This window comes from Hypanus sabinus, chromosome 11, assembly GCF_030144855.1.
Source record: "Hypanus sabinus isolate sHypSab1 chromosome 11, sHypSab1.hap1, whole genome shotgun sequence".
Classification (NCBI taxonomy): Eukaryota; Metazoa; Chordata; class Chondrichthyes; order Myliobatiformes; family Dasyatidae; genus Hypanus; species Hypanus sabinus.
In genome coordinates, this window is record NC_082716.1 from 97504340 (window position 1) to 97526448 (window position 22109).

General features: G+C 42.9%; 1 protein-coding gene across 1 annotated transcript in view; it reads right to left on the bottom strand.

The window, feature by feature from the left end:
• Window positions 1–22109, bottom strand: part of LOC132402214 (probable voltage-dependent R-type calcium channel subunit alpha-1E) — a 600800-nt gene that overhangs the window by 293273 nt on the left and 285418 nt on the right. The window contains exons 9-10 of the mRNA XM_059984957.1: window positions 14161–14276; window positions 2224–2299 (exon numbers count right to left, since the gene is read on the bottom strand). Of these exons, the coding sequence (XP_059840940.1) occupies window positions 2224–2299; window positions 14161–14276 (192 nt within the window). The remainder of the gene's footprint in view (window positions 1–2223; window positions 2300–14160; window positions 14277–22109) is intronic.

The following is a 22109-nucleotide window of genomic DNA, read 5'->3' on the forward strand; positions in this document are numbered from 1 at the left end:
CCCATGCTCCCTCTCCACTCACTGGGACCCCACTTCCCATGCACCCTCTCCACTCACTGGGACCCCAATTCCCATGCTCCCTCTTCACTCACTGGGGCCCCACTTCCCATGCTCCCTCTCCACTCACTGGGACCCCACTTCCCATGCACCCTCTCCACTCACTGGGACCCCACTTCCCATGCTCCCTCTTCACTCACTGGGGCCCCACTTCCCATGCTCCCTCTCCACTCACTGGGACCCCACTTCCCATGCTCCCTCTCCACTCACTGGGACCCCACTTCCCATGCTCCCTCTCCACTCACTGGGACCCCACTTCCCATGCTCCCTCTTCACTCACTGGGGCCGCACTTCCCATGCTCCCTCCCCACTCACTGGGACCCCACTTCCCATGTTCCCTCTCCACTCACTGGGACCACACTTCCCTGTCTACTCAATGGGGCCCCACTTCCCATGCTCCCTCTCCACTCACTGGGACCCAACTTCCTGTGCTCTCTTGCCACTCACTGGGACTCATTTCCCGTGCTCTCTCTCCACTCACTGGGACTCATTTCCCGTGCTCTCTCTCTCCACTTACTTAGGCCCCACTTCCCATGGTCCCTTTCCACTCACTGGGGCCCAACTTCCCACAGTCCCTTTCCACTTACCGGGACTCCACTTCCCATCTCTCTCCACTCACTGGGGCACTTCCCATGCTCCCTCTCCACTCATTGACCCACTTCCTACGATCCCTCTTCATTTACTGCCCATGCTCCCTCTCCACTTATGGGGAACTGGTTTCCAGACTTCTTTTTAAAACCACTAGAGCCATGGATCAAATGCTCCTTCCAGACAGCACCTCATTTTGCACCTGGATAGTCTTGAACCTGGCACCAAGAACATTGTATTCTTCAACTCCCAGTAAACTTCTCCTGCCACTGTATCTTTTCTCTCTCCTCCTGTGCAACCCAGTTCTTCCAACACCACCCTGATTCCTTCCCCTTCTCTACCTGCTCCAACTGCCCATCACCACACACTACTCCTACTGGGCCCCTCCTTGCACTGTTCCCATCTGCGCTTCCCAACTCCCACCCTTGTTTCCGTACTCCACCTTACTCTCCTACCACAGCACTTTGTGACCTCCACCATCCCCTCCCAGCTCTCTCGCTTCCCCCATGCTTCTTCACCTGCCAACTCTTCCCCTTACTGCTTAAAACTGACCATCTCTCCTCTCCCTTTCAGTCTAGATGAATGGTTTTGACCTGAAATCTTGACTATCCATTCTCCCCCACAAGTGTGCTTGACTTGTTGAGATTGTCAGCAGTTTGTTGTTCCAGATTCCAGCAATTGTAGTCTTTTGTGAACCAGGTTCACTAGAAATTTATTATAAATACAGTGTAACATCTACAAAAAAGATGAATTAGCAGTGTGCAACATTATTAATAGAAATAACATCCAACATTCCAGAAAATCTATCAGTCAGTGGTGAACGTGTTGAATTATTTGTGTTCTGTATTTGCGACTGCAGCTGGTCATTAGTGGGTATCGCAGGGGTGAGTGCTTGGGCCTCAACTATTTACAATATTTAGCAATGATTGATATGAAAGAACAATAGATCAATAGGTACATTTAATGTTAGAGAAATGTATAAAATATACATCCTGAAATTCTTCTTCTTTGCAGCCATCCATGAAAACAGAAGAGTGCCCCAGAGAATGATTGGCAGTTAGAATGTCAGAACCCCAAGAAACACCCCCCAACTCCCCCTCCCATGCAAGGCAATGACAATCCCCCCACCCCCACCAGCATAAAAGCATCAACACCCCCCACGGAGCATTCAAGCATGTAGCAAAGCATCAATAAAGACACAGACTTGTAGTAGCTCAAAAACTACTTGTACACCCGATAATTTGACATACCACAGGCTCTCTCCCTCCCCAATAAGAGAAAAAAAAGAGGTGTTTCCATTTTACAGCGAGAACAGAATGCAAAGCTTCTAAATTAGCCAATGACATTAAAATTGGTGGCATTATGAAGTGTAAATAAGATTGAAAGAGGCTTCTACTTACATAGACAGAGTGAGCATGGCAGATACAGTATAACATGGATAAATATGAAATTATTCCCTTTGGGAAGGATAGCTGAAGGGTGTCATGTTGCTTAGAAGGTGCTTGATGTCACTGGGTGGGAAAGGACGGGGAAGGTCCTAACAGAAAGGGAGTGACAGAAAACAAAAGGTGACAAGACCAGACAGAGGCAATCTCACCGTCCAGGGCTGATTTTTCTCCGGCATTTTTATTTTCTTCCAGTAACATCACTTCCTCTGTTGGGGGAGAGAGAAAGAGCAAATGAGAGTTATAGTCCAATAATCATGGAAACAGGCCACTTGGTCCAACTCATCCATGCTGATCAAGATATCTACCTGAGCTAGTCTCACCTGCCCAAATGGCTCATATGCTCCTACCCATAAGACAGTGAAACAGAATTAGGCCATTTATAAACACAGAAAACCTACAGCACGATACAGGCCCTTCAACCCACAAAGCTGTGCCGAACTTGTACTTAACTTAGAAATTACCTAGGGTTACCCATGGCCCTCTATTTTTCTAAGCTCCATGTAGCCATCCAGGGGTCTCAAAAGACCCTATCATTTCTGCCTCCACCGCCGACACCAGCAGACCATTCCACTCACTCACCACTCTCTGTGTAAAAAACTTACCCCCGACATCTCCTCTGTACCTTCTTCCAAGCACCTTAAAACTGTGCCCTCTCATGCTAGCCATTTCAGCCCAGGGAAAAAGCCTCTGACTATCCACACGATCAATGCCTCTCATCAGCTTATACACCTCTGTCAGGCCACATCTCATCCTCCATCATTCCAAGGAGAAAAGGCTGAATTCACTCAACCTATTCACTCAACCAGTCGTTAGGTATTAATGCTGGAGTAATAAAATGGATTCAACAGTGGCTAGATGGGAGATGCCAGAGAGTAGTGGTGGATATTTGTTTATCGGGATGGAGGCCGGTGATTAGCGGGGTGCCTCAGGGATCTGTTTTGGGCCCAATGTTATTTGTAATATACATAAATGATCTGGATGATGGGGTGGTAAATTGGATTAGTAAATATGCCGATGATACTAAGGTAGGAGGTGTTGTGGATAATGAGGTGGGTTTTCAAAGCTTGCAGGGAGATTTATGCCGGTTAGAAGAATGGGCTGAACGTTGGCAGATGGAGTTTAATGCTGAGAAGTGTGAGGTTCTACATTTTGGCAGGAATAATCCAAATAGAACATACAGGGTAAATGGTAGGGCATTGAGGAATGCAAAGGAACAGAGAGATCTAGGAATAACAGTGCATAGTTCCCTGAAGGTGGAGTCTCATGTAGATAGGGTGGTGAAGAAGGCTTTTGGAACGCTGGCCTTTATAAATCAAAGCATTGAGTACAGAAGTTGGGACGTAATGTTAAAATTGTACAAGGCATTGGTAAGGCCAAATTTGGAATATTGTGTGCAGTTCTGGTCACCGAATTATAGGAAAGATATCAATAAATTAGAGAGAGTGCAGAGACGATTTACTAGGATGTTACCTGGGTTTCAGCACTTAAGTTACAGAGAAAGGTTGAACAAGTTAGGTCTCTATTCATTGGAGTGTAGGAGGTTGAGGGGGGATTTGATCGAGGTATTTAAAATTTTGAGAGGGATAGATAGAGTTGACGTGAATAGGCTGTTTCCATTGAGAGTAGGGGAGATTCAAACGAGAGGACATGATTTGAGAGTTAGGGGGCAGAAGTTTAAGGGAAACACGAGGGGGTATTTCTTTACTCAGAGAATGATAGATGTGTGGAATGAGTTTCCTGTAGAAGTAGTAGAGGACAGTTCAGTTGTGTCATTTAAGGTAAAATTGGATAGGTATATGGACAGGAAAGGAGTGGAGGGTTATGGGCTGAGTGCAGGTAGGTGGGACTAGGTGAGATTAAGAGTTCGGCACAAACTAGGAGGGCCGAGATGGCCTGTTTCCGTGCTGTGATTGTTATATGGTTATTAAGGCACGCTCCCCAATCCAGGCAACATCTTTGTAAATCTCCCCTCTTCATCCTTTCTACAGTTTCCCTCTCCTTCCTGTAGTGAGGTGAGCAGAACTGAGCACAGTACTCCAAGTGGGGTCTGACCAGGGTCCTATATAGCTGCAACATTACCTCTCGGCTCCTAAGCTCAATCCACACTGCCAAGAGTCTTACCATTAATACTATATTCTGCCATTATATTTGACCTACCAAAATGAAATACCTCACACTCATCTGCCACTTCTTGCCCAGTTTTGCATCCTATCAATGTCCCACTGTAACCTCTGACAGCCCTCCACACTACCCACAAGACTCCTAACCTCTGCGTCATCAGCAAATTTAATAACCCATCCCTCGACTTCCTCATCCAGGTCATTTATCAAAATCACAAAGAGAAGTGGTCCCAGAACAGATCCCTGAGGCACACCACTGGTGACCAACCTCCATTGCAGAATATGACCCGTCTAGAACCACCCTTTGCCTCCTGTGGGTAAGCCAGTTCTGGATCCACAAGTCAATGTCCCCTTGGATCCTATGCCTCCTTAATGAGCTCATCAAATCTTCTCCAACATTCCAATGTGGCTGATTTATTATCTCTCAATAGCCTCATTATCCTTACCTTCTCCCAATAACCTTTGACACACTTACTAATCAAGAACATATCAACCTCTGCTTTAAATAAACCCAAAGACTTGGCCTCCAAAGCAATCTTTGACAACAAATTCACAGATTCACCACCCTCCAGCTAAGGAAATTCCTCCTCATCTCTGTTCTAAAGGGACATCCGAGACTGTGCTCTCCCCTACTGCAAGAAACACCCTCTCCACGTTCACTCTATCTAGGTCTTTCAAAATTCAAAAGATTTCAATGAGATCCACCCCCCCCCCCCCCATTCTTCTAAACTCCAGCGAGTAAAGGCCCACAACCATCAAATACTCCTCATACATTAATCCTTTCATTCCCGGGATCATTCTTGTGAATCTCTTCTGGACCCTCTCCAGGGCCAGCACATCCTTTATTAGCTAAGGGGACAAAAACTTCATAATACTCCAAGTGTGGTCTGACAAATATGTTGCGTATTTAATATTTCAAAAATATTTGAGTCATCTTGCATTTATCTTTTGGTTGATCAAGCATTTTTGTTCATCTTAATAATTCATTATGGGCTATATACATAAATATGGGAACTGCATACATTATTGTGCTGCCATGTGATACACGCATGCCTCACTTAAAGTAAACTCGAACTTAGATCCGCATTTCTGGACTTCCGGGTCTTCCTTTGAATTAGTTTAATGTTTTAAAGTCAAACAACCATAACACTGGAAACTAGGTATTTTTAAAATGAGCTCAAGACAGCCATGGATCTGTTGAAGTGCAGCAAGACGTTCAAACAAAAAAAAAATGCAGCCCAACATGTGCAGAGCCTGTTGAATTTTTTTAAAGCAGTGCAGCACATGTTCTTTGGAAGGGAAGAGACTGTCAAGTTTTTTTCAAAAAGCTAGAAAATGGAAGAATTTAAAGGTTTGTAAAGAGTAAGTACTGGGTGGTAATAATCATTAAAAAAAAGCAGAAATGGCCGGTGATGTCAGAAAAATTGATGAGCTCATTGGTTTTAAAGGCATACTGTTGGCTTCATAGTTTAACTGCTCCAACCAAAACCAGCAGAAATGAGCACTGCAGATATTGTCAAAGTAGTGCAGGAACATTTTGAACTGAAACCATTATTGATTGCAGAAACCTTAGTTTTCTTAAGTGGAATCAAAAGGAAAGGATGTCCATTTCAGTGTGTGAGGCTGAATTGAAGTGACTGTCTGAGCAGTCAATTCAGTAAAGGTTTAATGAGACATGAAGGTTCCAGAATCTTACAAGAAGGTATTCAAAAACAGCTCCTAATAGAAGCACAACTCAGGAAAACAACTGAAATCGCTGCATCAATGGAAACCATAGACAACGACACAATTGAGTTGCAGTTAGAAATGCGAGTGAATGTGAACAAAATTGCAGCGTCTGAACAGAAACCAGCCAGACTGAACAAGTTGTTCTGGTAGGGGCTCGATTATGCTGGACCAATGCAAATTTAAAAGATTGTAAACTTGTAGAAAGTGCGACAAAGTAGGACACATACAAAGAGCATGTTGGCAATACCTTTTGCCCAGGATAGAAGATACCTTTGCAAACCTTTCTGGAGGAAAACACTTCAGCAAAGTGGACATAGTTGAGTCCAAAGTGTTTCTCATCATGAACTCTCACAAAGGGCTTTATCGCTAGAATAAGCTTACTTTTTGGAGGAGCATCTGCACCTGCACTTTGGCAGAAAGCTATAGACCAGGTGCTGTGAATTGGCCCAGGCACTCAGTGTTACCTAGATGCATCACTACCACCTACCACCCCACTAGCCTCCGGATCCAGCATATTTTCCTCCGCAACTTCCGCCATCTTCAGCAGGACCCCACCACTAAGCACATCTTTCCCTCTCTACCACTCTCCGTTTTTTGCAGGGATTGTTCCCTCCCTGACTGCCTGGTCCACACATCCCTCCCCACAGATCTCTCACCTGGTACTTATCCATGCAAGTGTAAATGCTGCACCTGTCCCTACACCTCCTTTCTTTCCACCATTCAGGGCCCCAAACGGTCCTTCCAGGTGAGGCAACCGTCACTTGTGAGTATGTTGGAGTCATCTATTGCATCAGGTGCTCCCAGTGCGGCCTCCTCTACATCGGCGAGACCCGACGCAGATTGGGGGACCACTTCGTCGAGCACCTCCGCTCCATCCGTCACAACAGACAGGATCTCCTGATTGCCACCCACTTCATCTCTGCTTCATATTCCCATTTGGATATGTCCATACATGGCATCCTCTACTGCCATGATGAGGCTAAACTCAGGTTGGAGGAGCAACACCTCATATACCATCTGGGTAGTCTCCAGCCCCTTGGTGTGAACATCGAATTCTCCAACTTCCGGTTATTCCCTCCCCCTCCTTCCCCCATCCCAGTTTCACTCTGCCTCCTCCTCCAGCTGCCTATCACCTCCCTCATGGTTCTGCCTCCTACTACCCATACTGCTTTCCCCTTACATTCCTTCTTCATCTTTCCTGCCTATCCCCTCCCTGCTTCCCTTCCCCCACCCCTTGATCTTTCCTGTTATTGTTTTTTTTTACCTGGCACCTATCAGCCCTCTCCTTCCCACCCTCCCCCCACCTTCTTTATAGGGCCCCTGCCCCCTCCCTCTTCAGTCCTGACAAAGGGTCTTGGCCCGAAACGTTGACTGCTCGTTTCCACGGATGCTGCCCAATCTGCTAAGTTCCTCCAGCTTCTTGTATGCGTATTATTATTACCAGTAAGGATGAGAAGGAATCAAAACCTTGTTTTGATTAGAAGATTATGGGTTCAGAGGATGACGTGACAAGCGTGAATTCTTTAAACCAAGCATCACTTACTGTGGTCACACTATTGATGTACAGTGTGCTGAGAAAATTCAAGCAGTGGTGGACGTCCCAAGGCCAAAGAACACATCAACATTAACACATCTCTAGCTGCAGTCCTTTTTAGGATTTGTCAACTACTGTAATAGATTACTGCCAAACATGGCTACTGTGCTCCACCCACTGAAATCATTACTGCAGAGCAGGAAGAAATGGTACTGAACAAAATAGTGTGAGATGGCTTTCAAAATGGTAAAGGAAATGATGACATCACAGACTGTACCGACACACCATCCAGTGAAGCTTGCCTGTGATATCTCACCTTATGCTAAAGGTGCAGTCATGTCACATGTTATGAGTGATGGAAATGAATAGCCTTTGAATGAATAACATTCCCTTACTGCTGGAGAGAAAAACTATGCAGGGATTGACAACGGGGCCTTAAGACTGGTTTGGGGTGCAAAACATTTTAACCAATAGTTGTATGGGAGAGAGTTTAACACTGGTGTTTATTTTCAATCCACAGAAGTGTGCTCCCCTAACAGCAGCAGCAGCACCAATTCAGAGATGGGCTCTGTTTCTTGGAAGCTCCAATTACAAGATTGAATTCAAGAGGATGACTAATCATGGAAATGCTGATGGATTGTCCCATTTACCCTTGGAAAAGGAATTTCCGGAAAAATTTACAAAATGAAAACACTCCTGCTGATGTATTCTTGTTAACGCAAATCGAAGTCTCTCTATATGCAGAGATGATCCAAAGTTCAAAGTATATTTATTACCAACGTAGTTTTGCAGTATACAACCTGAAATCACAAAACAAATAAGAACCATGGAAACAACATGTTCAAAGAAAAACATCAAATCCCACCCCCCAGATAACAAGTTCTAACAGTAGCAGAAAGGAATTGCTTCATAACCCATCTAGAGGATGTTGCCTTTGGTAGTGTTGCCTTCTTCCGGAAACCAGAAACGATCCTACACTGCCTCAAGTCCACATGACCATTCAAAATAGCTAGAACATATAGCAGAAACTCCAGTTCCCTCATTTTTACCAGCATCGGGATGAACTTGCCCTTGATGAAGGTTGCCTGATTTGGAGATAGAGAGTGGTTGTACCATCAAGCTGAGAGCTGAAGTGTTGGAGGAGCTACATGTGGTCACGTGGGTGTGGTTACAATGAAAGCTTTGGCTCGAAGCTTCGGCTGTGATATGTCAACAGACCATGCAGCTCGACATGCACTGTATGGGACACCAACATGTCAGGAAAATGGGAAGAACAGCGTCTCTCCATCCCTGTCAAAGGCCTGCATTGCTCTGGCAGAAGGCTCATGTGGATTTTGTCAGACTGTTCGTGGGCACAAATTTCTTGGTAGCAGTAGATGCAACTATAAAATGGCCAGAAGTGTTCCCAATCGACTCCACTTCAGTCTTGCACAATGCTGATGTATTGAGAAGCCTCTTCTGCAGGATTGGTGTTACAGAATACAAGTCAATGGCAATGGACCACAGTTTGTGGCAGGATAGTTTCATTCATTCCTAAAAGTGAAAGGAGTAAGACATATTATATCTGCACCATCCCACCCAGCTCAAATGGCTTGGCAGAAAGGGTGGACCAGTATCTAAAGAATGCGCAGCCAGCTATGTCAGCAGAACACCGAAGGCTTGCCAATTTCCTCCTTGCAGTACAATTCACAACCAGCAACTCACCAGCTATGCTGTTACTGGGTTGTCCTTTGCGTTCAGGCTTGGATTTCGTCAAACTCAATCTCAGAATGAGTATGTAGGACCAACAGCTGAGACAAATTGAAGGTTCCTTGAACAAGGAGCTCAATGTTTCACTCCTGGACAAGTAGTTCTGGTGAGGGGCTACAGAGGTAACCACAAGGGGGTACTCGGAACTATTAAGGGCAGAACTGAACCACTCTCCTATACAGTGGAGATTGCATCTGATATCATTTAGAGGTGACTCATTGATCAGTAGAGGACAACAGAGTTAATTGTTAGATAGAAAAGGTGGTGACTGTTGTCAGAGTCACTTCCTGCAATGTCAGAAATAACTCCTACAGTCACTCCAGAGGAGGCCCCAGAACCTGAGATCGGTTCACAATGGCATGTCTCACCAGCCAAGCAATGATCTCCCTGCTCAGAATAGATGTTATCCCACACGAGTAAGAAATCTACCACAGCGATGAAATCTTTAGGCCTGAATGGGATATTTGAAATTTATTATGGTGAGGATGTGTGTATATACTAATATTCTGTATATGTAATTGAGATGCATTTTCTATTGATTTGGAGTTTATAGCTATGCAGGGAGTGAGTTATGAATGAAATATTCCAGTAATATTTGATTAATCTTGTATATATTGGTTGATTAAGCATTCTTGTTCATTCAAAATAATTGATTACAGGTCAGTTGGATAAATATGTTAATTGCATATGTTATCACGTTACTTTATGATATGTGCATGCCTCGCTTAAAGTAAACTCGAAGTTAGATCCACACTGCTTCAGTGATGTTGACCGAAATATCTTCTATGATGAGGATGTCTCCAAATTCACTGATGGAGCCACGTGCTTCATCTGGAAGTGCATCGACGATGTTGTCCCCCAGAAGTCAGTCAGGGTCTTCCCGAACCAGAAACCCTGGAGCAATAATTCTGTGCGAGCAGCACTTACAGCATGACATCGAGTTTACATTGCTGGAAATCAACTAGAGCTCAAGAAAAGCAGCTATGATCTGCACAAAGCTATCAAGGCTGCAAAATAACAAGATAGGGAGAAGATTGAGTCAAGATTCACAACGAATAGGACACGTGACTTGTGGCGAGGGTTGCATAACATCGCAGCCTTCAAAGCCAAAAGTTGTGGTGCCGCCAACATCGTGGCCTCTTTCCCAGATGAGCTCAATGACTTTTACGCTTAGTTCGATGTTGCTAACCCTGACCCTCCGAGGAAAGCCACCGCTACAAACTGCAACCTGGTCATCTCTGATGCTGAGATATGCAGATGTTTCCAACGACTGGACCGTCACAAGGCTGCAGGACTGGACGGCATCCCAGGGCAAGTACTTAAGATGTGCGCAGTACAACTAGCAGGTGTGTTTACAGATATTTTTAATCTCTCCCTCGCCCAGTGTAGAGTGCCCTCCTGCTTCAAATTATCTACCATTGTCCTTGTACCAAAAAGGACCAAGGTAACATGCCTGAACGACTGGCATCCTGTCGCATTCACCTCAATAATAAGCAAATGCTTTGAGAGGCTGGTCAAGGATTACATCTGAAGCTTGCTACCACCCAAACTAGACCCCCTACAGTAAATCCTACAAAACAGCAGATATGGCCCAGACTATCATGGTAAAGCCCTCCCCACCAATGAAAACATCATTGATAATTGTCCAGGAAAGCAGATCCATCATCAGAGACCTATACCATCCAAGTCATGCTCTCTTCTCATTACTGCCATCAGGAAGAAGGTAAAGGAGCTTCAGGACTCACAACACCAGTTTCAGGAACAGTTATTACCCCTCCATCTTTAGACTATTGAATCAAAGGTGTTAACTTCACTCAACTTCACTTGCCCCATCACTGAAATATTCCCACGACCTATGGACTCATTTTTAAGGACTCTTCATCTCATGTTCTTGATACTTATTGCTTATTTATTTATTATTATTTCTTTCTCCTTGAATTTGCAGAGTTTGTTGTCTTTTGAACACTGGTTGAATGCCCGAGTTGGTGTCATCTTTCTTCGATTCTATTAGAACCATAGAACATTACAGCACAGAAACAGGCCTTCTGGCCCTTCTTGGCTGTGCCGAACCACTTCTCAGCCTAATCCCACTGACCTGCACCAGGACCATATCCCTCCATACACCTCTCATCCATGTACCTGTCCAAATTTTACTTAAATGTTAAAAGTGCATTTACCACTTCATCTGGCAGCTCATTCCACACTCCCACCACTCTCTGTGTGAAGAAGTCCCCTCTAATGTTCCCTTTAAACTTTTCCCCCTTCATCCTTAACCCATGTCCTCTGGTTTTTTTCTCACCTAGCCTCAGTGGAAAAAGCCTGCTTGCATTCACTCTATCTATACCCAGCATAATTTTATATAGCTCTCTCAAATCTCCCCGCATTCTTCTACACCCCAGGGAATAAAGCCCTAACCTATTCAACCTTTCTCTGTAACTCAGCTTCTCAAGTCCCGGCAACATCCTTGTAAACCTTCTCTGCACTTTTTCAACCTTATTAATATCCTTTCTGTAATTCAGTGACCAAAACTGCACACAATACTCAAATTCAGCCAATGCCTTATACAACCTCACCATAACATTCCAACCCTTATACTCAATACTTTGACTTATAAAGGCCAAAGTACCAAAAGCTCTCTTTACTACCCTATCTATCTGTGACGCCACTTTTAGGGAATTATGTATCTGTATTCCCAGATCCCTTTGCACTACCATTTACCTTGTATGTTCTACCTTGGTTTATCCTTCCAAAGTGCAATACCTCACACTTGTCCGCATTAAACTCTATCTGCCATTTTTCAGCCCATTTTTCCAGCTGGTCCAAATCCCTCTGCAAGCTTTGAAAACATTACTCACTATCCACTACACCTCCAATCTTTGTATCATCAGCAAATTTGCTGATCCAATTTACCACATTATCATCCAGATCATTGATATAGATGACACATAACAATGGACCCAGCACTGATCCCTGTGGCACACCACTAGTCACAGGCCTCCACTCAAAGAAGCAATCCTCCACTACCACTCTCTGACTTCTCCCATTGAGCTAATGTCTAATCCAATTTACCACCTCACCATGTATACCTAGCGACTGAACTTTCCTAACTAACCTCCCATGAGGGACCTTCTCAAAGGCCTTACTGAAATCCATGTAGACAACATCCACTTCCTTCCTTTCATCCACATTCCTGGTAAACTCCTCGAAAAACTGTAATTTGTTAAACATGACCTAGCATGCACAAAGCCCTGTTGACTCTCCCTACTAAGTCCCTGTCTATCTAAATGCTTGTAGATCCTATCTCTTAGTACTCCTACCAATAATTTACCTACTACTGATGTCAAATTTACCGGCCTATAATTTCCCGGATTAGTTTTAGAGCCTTTTTTAAACAATGGAACAACATGAGCTACCCTCCAATCCTCCAGCACCTCACCCGTAGATACCGACATTTTAAATATATCTGCCAGGGCCCCTGCAAATTCAACATTAGTCTCCTTCAAGGTCATGGGGATTTATCTACTCTGATTTGCCTCAAGACAGCAAGTACCTCCTCCTCTTCAATCTATATAGGTTCCATGACCTCACTACTTGTTTGCCTTAATTCCATTGACTCCATGCCAACTTCTTTAGTAAATACAGATGCAAAAAAGCCATTTAAGATCTCCTCCATTTATTTTGGTTCCATACATAGCCGACCACTTTGATCTTCAAGAAGACCAATTTTATCCTTTACTATCCTTTTGCTCTTAATGTACCTGTAGAAGCTCTTTAGATTATCCTTCACATTGACTGCCAAAGCTACCTCATGTCTTCTTTTAGCCCTCAGATTTCTTTAAGTTTTTTTTGCACTTTTTTATACTCCTCAAGCACCTTATTTGCTCCCTGTTTCCTATACACGTCATACATTTCTCTCTTCTTCTTTATCAGAGTTCCAAAATCCCTAGAGAACCAAGGTTCCTTATTCTTATTCACATTGCCTTTAATCCTGACAGGAACATACAAACTCTGCATTCTCAAAATTTCTCCTTTGAAGGCCTCCCACTTACCAATCACATCCTTGCCAGAGAACAACCTGTCCTAATCCATGCTTTTTAGATCCTTTCTCATTTCTTCAAATTTGGCCTTTTTCCAGTTTAGAACCTCAACCCGAGGACCAGATCTGTCTTTATCCACGATCAAGTTGAAACTAATGGTGTTATGATCACTGGAACCAAAGTGTTCCCCTACACACACTTCCATCACCTGTCCTAACTCATTTCCTAATTGGAGATCTAATATTGCATCCTCTCTAGTCAGTGCCTATATATATATATATATATATATATATATTGATTTAGAAAACTTCCCTTAACACATTTTACAAGTTCTAACCCATCTAGACCTTTAACAGTATGGGAGTCCCAAACAATATGTGGAAAATTAAAATCCACTACTATCACAAAGTTATGTTTTCTGCAGTTGTCTGCTATCTCTCTGCAGATTTGCTCCTCCAATTCTCACTGACTATTAGGTGGTCTATAATACAACCTCAATGTGGTCATACCTTTCATGTTTCTCAGCTCCACCCATATGGCCTCGGTAGATAAGCCCTCTAATTTGTCCTGCCCGAGAACTGCTGTAACATTTTCCCTGACTAGCAATGCCACCCCCCCACACCCTTCATCCCTCTGCCTCTAGCATGTCTGAAACATTATGGTTATAATTCTAATATAGATTTATTGAGTATGCCTGCAAAAAAATTAATCTCAGTGTTGTATATGGTGACATATATGTACTTTGATAAAAGATTTACTTTGAACTTTGATCTGAATAAACACATGTAAGACAAGCTTTTCACTGTGTCTCTGTACATGTAACAACAATAAACCAATACTAATACCAATACCAAACTCAGTAACCTTCTATCAGTTTCTCTCCACCCCCGAGAGGTCACCTGCTTTGTCGATCCAGGCCCGATATCCGTTTAACTCCCGCTCAATCTGCTGCTGCCTCCGGAGCTTCAGGAACGACCTCCTATTTTCCACCCTCTCCCGTTCCTTGGCGAATTCACTGGGAGAAGCAGAGAGAAGAGTTAGTGCTGGTGCCAAGCCAGTCTTATCCTCCACCTCGTGCTGCTGTCATCATCAGGACTGGCATATACCTGACAGGGAAACTAAAAGCCAGCGGGAAACTCTCCTGAAGTGTCTGAAGACCTGTCCCTGTCTCCAAACATACAGAACAAGTAGCAGACTGCTGAAGAGTCTCAGCAGGTCAGGCAGCATCTGTGGAGGGAAAAGGACAGTCGACATCTCTTATCAAGATCCTTCATCAGGACTGGGGGTGTAGAGGGAGGAGTGAGGCAGAGGCTGACATGTGATCAGTGGAACCAGGGAGATAATGGGCATATGGAGCCAGGTGGGAGAGAGGGATGAATAGAGTTGGTAAATGGTAGCTGGTGGATAATGGGTGAAGACATCTAAGGAGAGAGGAAAAAGGGGCTAGTTGTGGGCTGCAAAGGGTGGAGGAAGAAAAAGGAACGGAGGTGATTAGTTGAACCAGATAGAGAGGGATGATGTACAAATGGAACCAAGTGGGGATGGGATTGAAACTGGGTAAATTGTAGTTCCTCCAGCCATCCGCGAGGTCCTCCAGCAGTTTGTTCTTTGTTCCAGATTTCCGCATCTACAGTCTCTTAAGTCTCCTGAACACATGGAGATTGGCTAAGTCATGACAGATCACAAGGCTTCAGACTTGAAATTACACTGTGAGGGATGGGCAGATATTTGAGGATATATTTGTAAAGTGCAAGGTAGACAAGACAACAGTGTAGGATGGCCACATGGCTGGTGATCACCAGGAATAGTGTGCATAAAGGTACTTGTGCATCTCCAATAAGGATCAACTTGTGGAAAATTGATTGCACACAACATTAATGAGGTACGTGAACTAATAAAATACATTGAAATAAATAGTTATGATCTGTGAGCCATCAAAGGCACTTGGATATAAGGATATTGGTGCTGTGAACTGAATATTCTGGGGGTAGTTGACAGTTTGGGAGCATAGGGACAAAGGGAAAGGTGGTGTGGTAATAATGTCATTCAAGGATGTGAACTGTACAGTAACGCTGGCTTGGGAGTTTAGGATTAGGACATAGAAAAGAAATACCAAGGGAAAGAAAGCAGAGTTATTAATTGGACAAAAAAGTGAATTAATAAATAGAGATTTGAGAGAAAGCTAACACAATAATTTTAGGTGGGTTTAATTTTCATGTAGAAAGAGTCAAATAAAATTGGGAAAGTAAAGCTTGAGGATAAGCTCAGAGTGTAATCAGGACAGCCTCTGAGAATAGAACCATTCAGAGAACAATCTGTTTTAAATCTGGCCATGTGTAATGAGACTGGATTAATTAATGATTTCAGGAGGGAAAGGATCCTCAGTGGATGAGTGATCATAACATGACAGGACTTCACATTCTGCCTGAGGATGATGAACTTGGATCTGAACATTGATTTAAATAAAGGCAATTACAACAGAGTGAAGGCCATTACAGCCAAAGTGGATGGAGAAAAGATAAATAGGTAATGTAGTTAATAATGGAAGACCTTTAAAAAAACATTTCTTTATTCCCTATGAACATATATTACATTAGAAATAAGGTTTCACCCTTAAATAAAGAAATTGTCTCAAAGTCTTTTTTTCAAAAGGACACTTTATTAAACTGGACTGGCAGTGAAATGGGAACGAGAACACCAGATCACAGAATAGAGGGATTAAGTAATATGCCATAAGCAGCAATATGGCCATGAAGGATAAACAGGAGGTAGGGGATACAAACAACAGATGGATTGAGGTGTGTGTATTCCAATGCATGGAGTATTGAGAGTAAAGGTGATCATCTTAGAATGTGGATCTATGCTGTGACAGTTAGAGACCTGCTTGTAAAGGGGACTAGACTGAATATACCAGGGTCTTGATGTTCTAGAACAGATAGGGCAGTGAATAAAAAAGGGGGAGGAATTGCCTTACTAGAGAGGCATCACAGCTCTGCTTAGTGGGGAAGAAATGGAACACTCATTGAATGAGTCTATATGAATAGACTCAAAAATAAGAAAGATGCCATCACTCATGGATTTACACTATAGATCCCATAGTTCATTGAGGAGCAGATGCTATAGACCCCTAGGGACACTGTGGAACAGATATGCAGGCAAATTATTGAAAGGAGCAAAAATATTCAGGGTTATTATTGTGGGTGACTTCAACTTCCCAGGCATAGACTGGGAACTCCTTAGTGCATCAAGGACACCGCCATCCATGCTGTCACCAGGAAGGAAGTACAAGAATGTGAGGTCCCACACCACGAGATTCATGAACAGATATTATCCTCAATCATCAGGCTCCTGAACCAGAGTGGATACCTTCACTCACCCAACACTGGACTGACTTCCACAACCTGCGAACTTGCTTTCAAGGTCTCTACAACTTATGTTCTTAAAATCTTTTATTTATTTATTATTTTGTTCTTTTTTGAATTTGCACAATCTGTCATCATAGAAACACAGAAAACCTACAGCGCAATACAGGCCCTTCGGCCCACAATGCTGTGCTGAACATGTACTTACTTTAGAAATTACCTAGGTTACCCATAGCCCTGTATTTTTCCAAGCTCCATGTACCTATCCAGTAGTCTCTTAAAAGACCGTATCATATCCGCCTCCACCACTGTCGCTGGCAACCCATTCCATGCACTCACCACTCTCTGACATCTCCTCTGTACCTGCTTCCAAGCACCTTAAAACTGTGCCCTCTTGTAGCAGCCATTTCAGCCCTTGGAAAAAGCCTCTGACTTTGGTTGTTTGTCTGTCTTTGTGTGTAGTTTTTAATTCATTCTATTGTGTTTCTTTGTATCTACTGTGAATGTCCACAAGAAAGTGAATCCCAGGGTAGTATATGGACGTGTATGTAACTTGACAATAAATTTACTTTGGACATTAAACACTGAGAGCGATGGACGATGCTGGTAACATCTTTAGGACAAAGGGTGGCACGGTAGCGTAGGAGTTAGCACAACACTTTACAGTATAGGCAACCCAGTTTCAATTCCCGCCGCTGCCTGTAAGAATGTACATTCTCCCCATGACCGCATGGGTTTCCTCCGGGTGCTCTGGTTTTCTTCCACAGTCCAAAGACGTACCATTTGGTAGGTTAACTGGTCATTGTAAATTGTCCTGTGATTAGTCTAGCATTAAATCAGGGGATTGCTGGGTGGTGTGGCTTGAAAGGCTGGAAGGGCCTATTCCACAGTATATTAAAAAAACGAACTGTGCAGCCCATAAGAACATAAGAAATAGGAGCAGGAGTAGGCTATCCGGCCCATCGAGCCTGCCCTGCCATTCAATAAGATCATGGCTGATATGTCCGTAACTCAGCTCCATCTACCTGCCTTTTCCCCATAAATCTTAATTCCTCTACTATGTAAGAATCTAACTGTATTTTAAATATATTTAGTGAAGAAGCCTCAACTGCTCTGTGGGAAAAACAGTTTCTTCTCATCTCTGTCCTAAATCTTCTCCCCTGAATCTTGAGGCAATGTCCCCTAGTTCTAGTTTCACCTACCAATGAAAACAACTTTCCCACTTCTATCATATCTATCCCTTTCAAAATTTTACATGCTTCTATAAGATCCCCTCCCATTCTTCTGAATTCCAGAGAGTGTAGTCCCAGGTGACTCAATCACACCTCATAGGTTAACCCTTTCATCTCTGGAATCAACCTGGTGAAACTCCTCTGCACTGCCTTTGAAGCCAATATATCCTTCCTCAAGTACGGAGACCAGAACTGCACACAGTACTTCAGGTGCAGCCTCACCAGTACTCTGTGTAGTTCCAGCATGACCTCCCTGCTCTTGAATTCAATCCCTCTAGCAATGAGAGCCAACATTCCGTTTGCCTTTTCAATAACCTGTTATTGAACAGGCCTTTCAGTCCATATTGTTTCAACTGACTACAATGCTGAATTGAACTAAATCTTAAGTGAGGGTTTTTTGACTGTACTCACCATAAAGAAATACATTGTTTTTTGGAGTTCAATAACATATTCCCATTGGAAAAAAGGAAATATTAGATACTTTACTGAACTTAAAAGTAGATAAATCTCCAGGCCTGATGAGCTAGGATGGTAGACTAGGGTGAGAACTGGACCAGGAGGGGAGCAGTGGATTGATTGAGAAAATGGAGGTGTCAAATAAAGGTATTAGTAACAAAAACAGGAACAGCAAGATAATAAATACATAAGGAATGATGGTCTGGTGTATATATTTTAAAACAAGGAATATAATGGGTAAGGCAGAGTTTGTATGTTTCTACGTGGCTACAGTTTTAGGAAGCCTTGGTTTTCAAGAGATATTAAGGTTCTGGTTGGACAAATACTGCTACTGTCAAGGAGGAGGTAAAGGAGTCTGAAGCCACACACTCAATGTTTCAAAACCAGCTTTTTCCCCTTCACCATCAGATTTCTGAATGGACAATGAACCATGAACACTACCTCACTATCATCTTCTCCTTTTTTTGCACTACTTATTTAATTTTCTTTATATGTACTTCTCATTGTAATTTAATGTTCATGATTATCATATATCGCAATGTACTGGTGCAACAAAACAACAGATTTTATGACATATGCCTTTGATATTCAACTTGATTCTGATTCTGAAACTCTGGAGCCTCAGAAGTTGAGGTGAGGCCTGACGGAAATGGTGTGAGGCCCAGGTAAGGTACAAAGTCAAAATCTTTTTCTCAGGGTAGAATATCAAATATCATAGCTTTAGGTTGAGAAGGGAAAAGTTTAAAGGAAATTAATGGAATAAGTTTTTTTACATAAATATTATGGGTTCCTGGAATGAGCTTCCAGGACAAATGAGAGAAACAGAAATGACAGTGGTGGTTGAAAGGTGTTTAGACAGACACATGGATCATGTGCATCTTACAGACCACGTGCAGACAGATGGGATTAGATTAATTTTGCATTATGGTTGGCACAATCATGATGGGCTGAAGGGCCTGGACCTGTACTGTACCCTTCTGTGTCCTATCTCAGCTTGCTTCGAGAGGCAAGGGAGACTTTTAAATTTTCACTGGCCACAAAGGCAATGACAGATGACTGGAAGGTAGCACAAACAGTGCCTTTATTCACCACAGAAGGAGGTGTGCCATCTAAGTCATAGTAATGGTAGAGAAATCTTTGGAAACATCTTCTGATATCAATCTGCACTTGGAGGGTCACAGTCAAGGATTATCTTATAGGCTCTGCTGAGGGAAGATACTCTGTGATTAACTTTACTGAGGTTTTCAAAGAGACAACTAGTTATGGAGATGAGTCTGGTGTGATTGATGTAGACCAAAAGACATAACTCAAGACTTGCATTAAAAACTCACATGGAGTAGAGGCCATGTAATCCACAGCCATTTGGCAAAATTAATGGTGACAGCAGGAAGAGAGCAAGCAGACTGTAATAGTGGAGAGATTTAGTTCTGCAGTTGAAGGCTATGACATATAATAGAAGGGAAGAATTGGGTCAATTAATTTGACTGAAACTTTTGGAGAGGTTGTATTTGCAACTGGAAGCCCCTGTCCAATGCTGTTATGCAGGATCAGTGCTGAGCCTAATAGTTTTTATACATTATTCATCTGAATGTGAATGTGTCAGGGTGGTCTTGGGCTACATATGATATGAACATTTGGTAAAATGGGCAGGGACCTAGCAGATGAAACGTAATCCTGAGAATATAAGGACTAAAAGGCCAGGATATATATAATGAATAGTAAAATCCAAGGAAACACTGAGAACCAGAGGAACCTTAGTGCATATCCAAACACCCCTAAAGGGTAGCAGCAAGGGGCAATAAGGTGGCTATGGAAGTATACTGGAGAGGGAGGAGAGGAAACTCACCAGTACGGCGTCTGGGATGGAGCACTTCAGCTGTGAGGAAAAGCCAGATTCAATGGGCTTGTTTCTTGGAAAAGAAATGGCTAAAGATTTCCTGATTCAGATATGCAAATCGATAAGGAGCACAGATTAACATTTTCTAATAACAGTATCATCTATGATTAGATGGCATGGGTTTCAGCTAAGGCTTCAGTGGCCACTTTATTAGGTACACCTGCACATTAAAGTAAAAATCTACTCAGCTAATCATATGGCAGCAATTCATTGCATAAAAGCCTGCAGACATGGTCAAGAGGTTCAATTCTGGTGCACACCAAACATCAGAATGGTGAAGAAATGTGATCTAAGTGACTTTGACCATGGAATGATTGTTGGTATCTCAGAAACTGTTGACCTCCTGGCATTTACAAACACAATAGTCTCTAGAGTTTGTGAGTGGCAGTTCTGTGGACGGAAACACCTTGTTAATGAGAGAGGTCAGAGGAGAATGGCCAGACTTGTTCAAGCTGACAGGAAGATGACAGTAACTTGAATAACCATGTGTACAACAGTGGTGTACAGATGTGCATCTCTGACCATACAACACATCTAACCTTAAAGTGGATGGACTATAGCAGAAGAAGACCTCAAACATACACTCAGTGGCCAGAATGTACCTAATAAACTGACCACTGAGTGTATAACATAGCACACAGTCTACGATATTGTGCCGGCATATCACCCTAATTCCATCTATTCCCTCCTATACAGTCCATAGCTCTCCATTGTTCATACATTAGGGATTTGTATATCTACATAAGAAGTTCTGAATCTACAGAAGAAATGGGCACCATGGTAGTGCAGTGGTTATTGTGATGCTATTACAGCTCGGGTCGAAGTTCTATCTCAGCACCATCTGTGAGGAGTCTGTACGTCCTCCCAATGGGTTTTCCCCAGACGTTCCGGTTTCCTCCCACAGTCCAAAGACATACTGGTTAGGTTAACTGGTCATTGTAAATTATCCATAACTGGTTAGGTTACATCAGGGTTTTGGGATTTTCAGTGGCTTGATTTTCAGCTGCTTGAAAGGTTGGAAGAGGCTACTCCGCATTATATTGCGAAATAAAAATTAAAAATAAATCATTTTAATGGTTGATTGAAATCTGGAACACATTTCCTGAGGCAAACACTGTGAAAAGATTCAAGGATTAAAGGATTTAGATAACCACTTGAAACGCTAAGGCATTGTGCTGACTGCTGGAAAATGGAATTGGTATGGCCAGTGGTGGGACAGAGAGCCTGTTTGGTTACAGTACAATTACATCTCAACATGTTCTGCCTCTTGCAAGGATTTACAGTGTGTACATGTTCACCTTGGTCTCCCTGCTGCTCCAGACTCATAACTATGCCATTTTGTCTTTCACGCCTCTCCCTATTTTTATACCAATGTAATTGACTACATTTTTCTGTATTAAATTTCATCTGCCACTTCTCTGTCTCATTGTGTCTTCAACTATCAGTATTCTCCTTAGAGTTAACCACACCTTTATCTTTGTGTTTTCTACAAATTTAAACATCTTACCCCAAACACCTGAATTATGGAGTCTGGAAGTTGTACAGTACAGTAGCAGGCAAGAAAGCACACCATGACCATGCTAACCCTTTTATTTATCTACACTAGTCCTATTTGTCCACATTAAAACCATGGTTCCTCCATTAACAATGCATCATAAAAGCAATGATCTCAGTGGCAACTCATGAAGAACTTCAATGTTTACCATCCACTTTCTTTGTTTTCTGCTTTGAAGAACTTCCATGGGTCCTGATACTGTGCCATCAGATAGCTGGGACTGTACATGCTTAACAAACAAATGGATCAACGTTTTTCTCAACTAAGTGATAGAAACTTGTTGTGGAACTGGAGCGGTCCACATCTAAACTCTTAAAGTAACATCTTTTATAGCAAGACAAGTGAT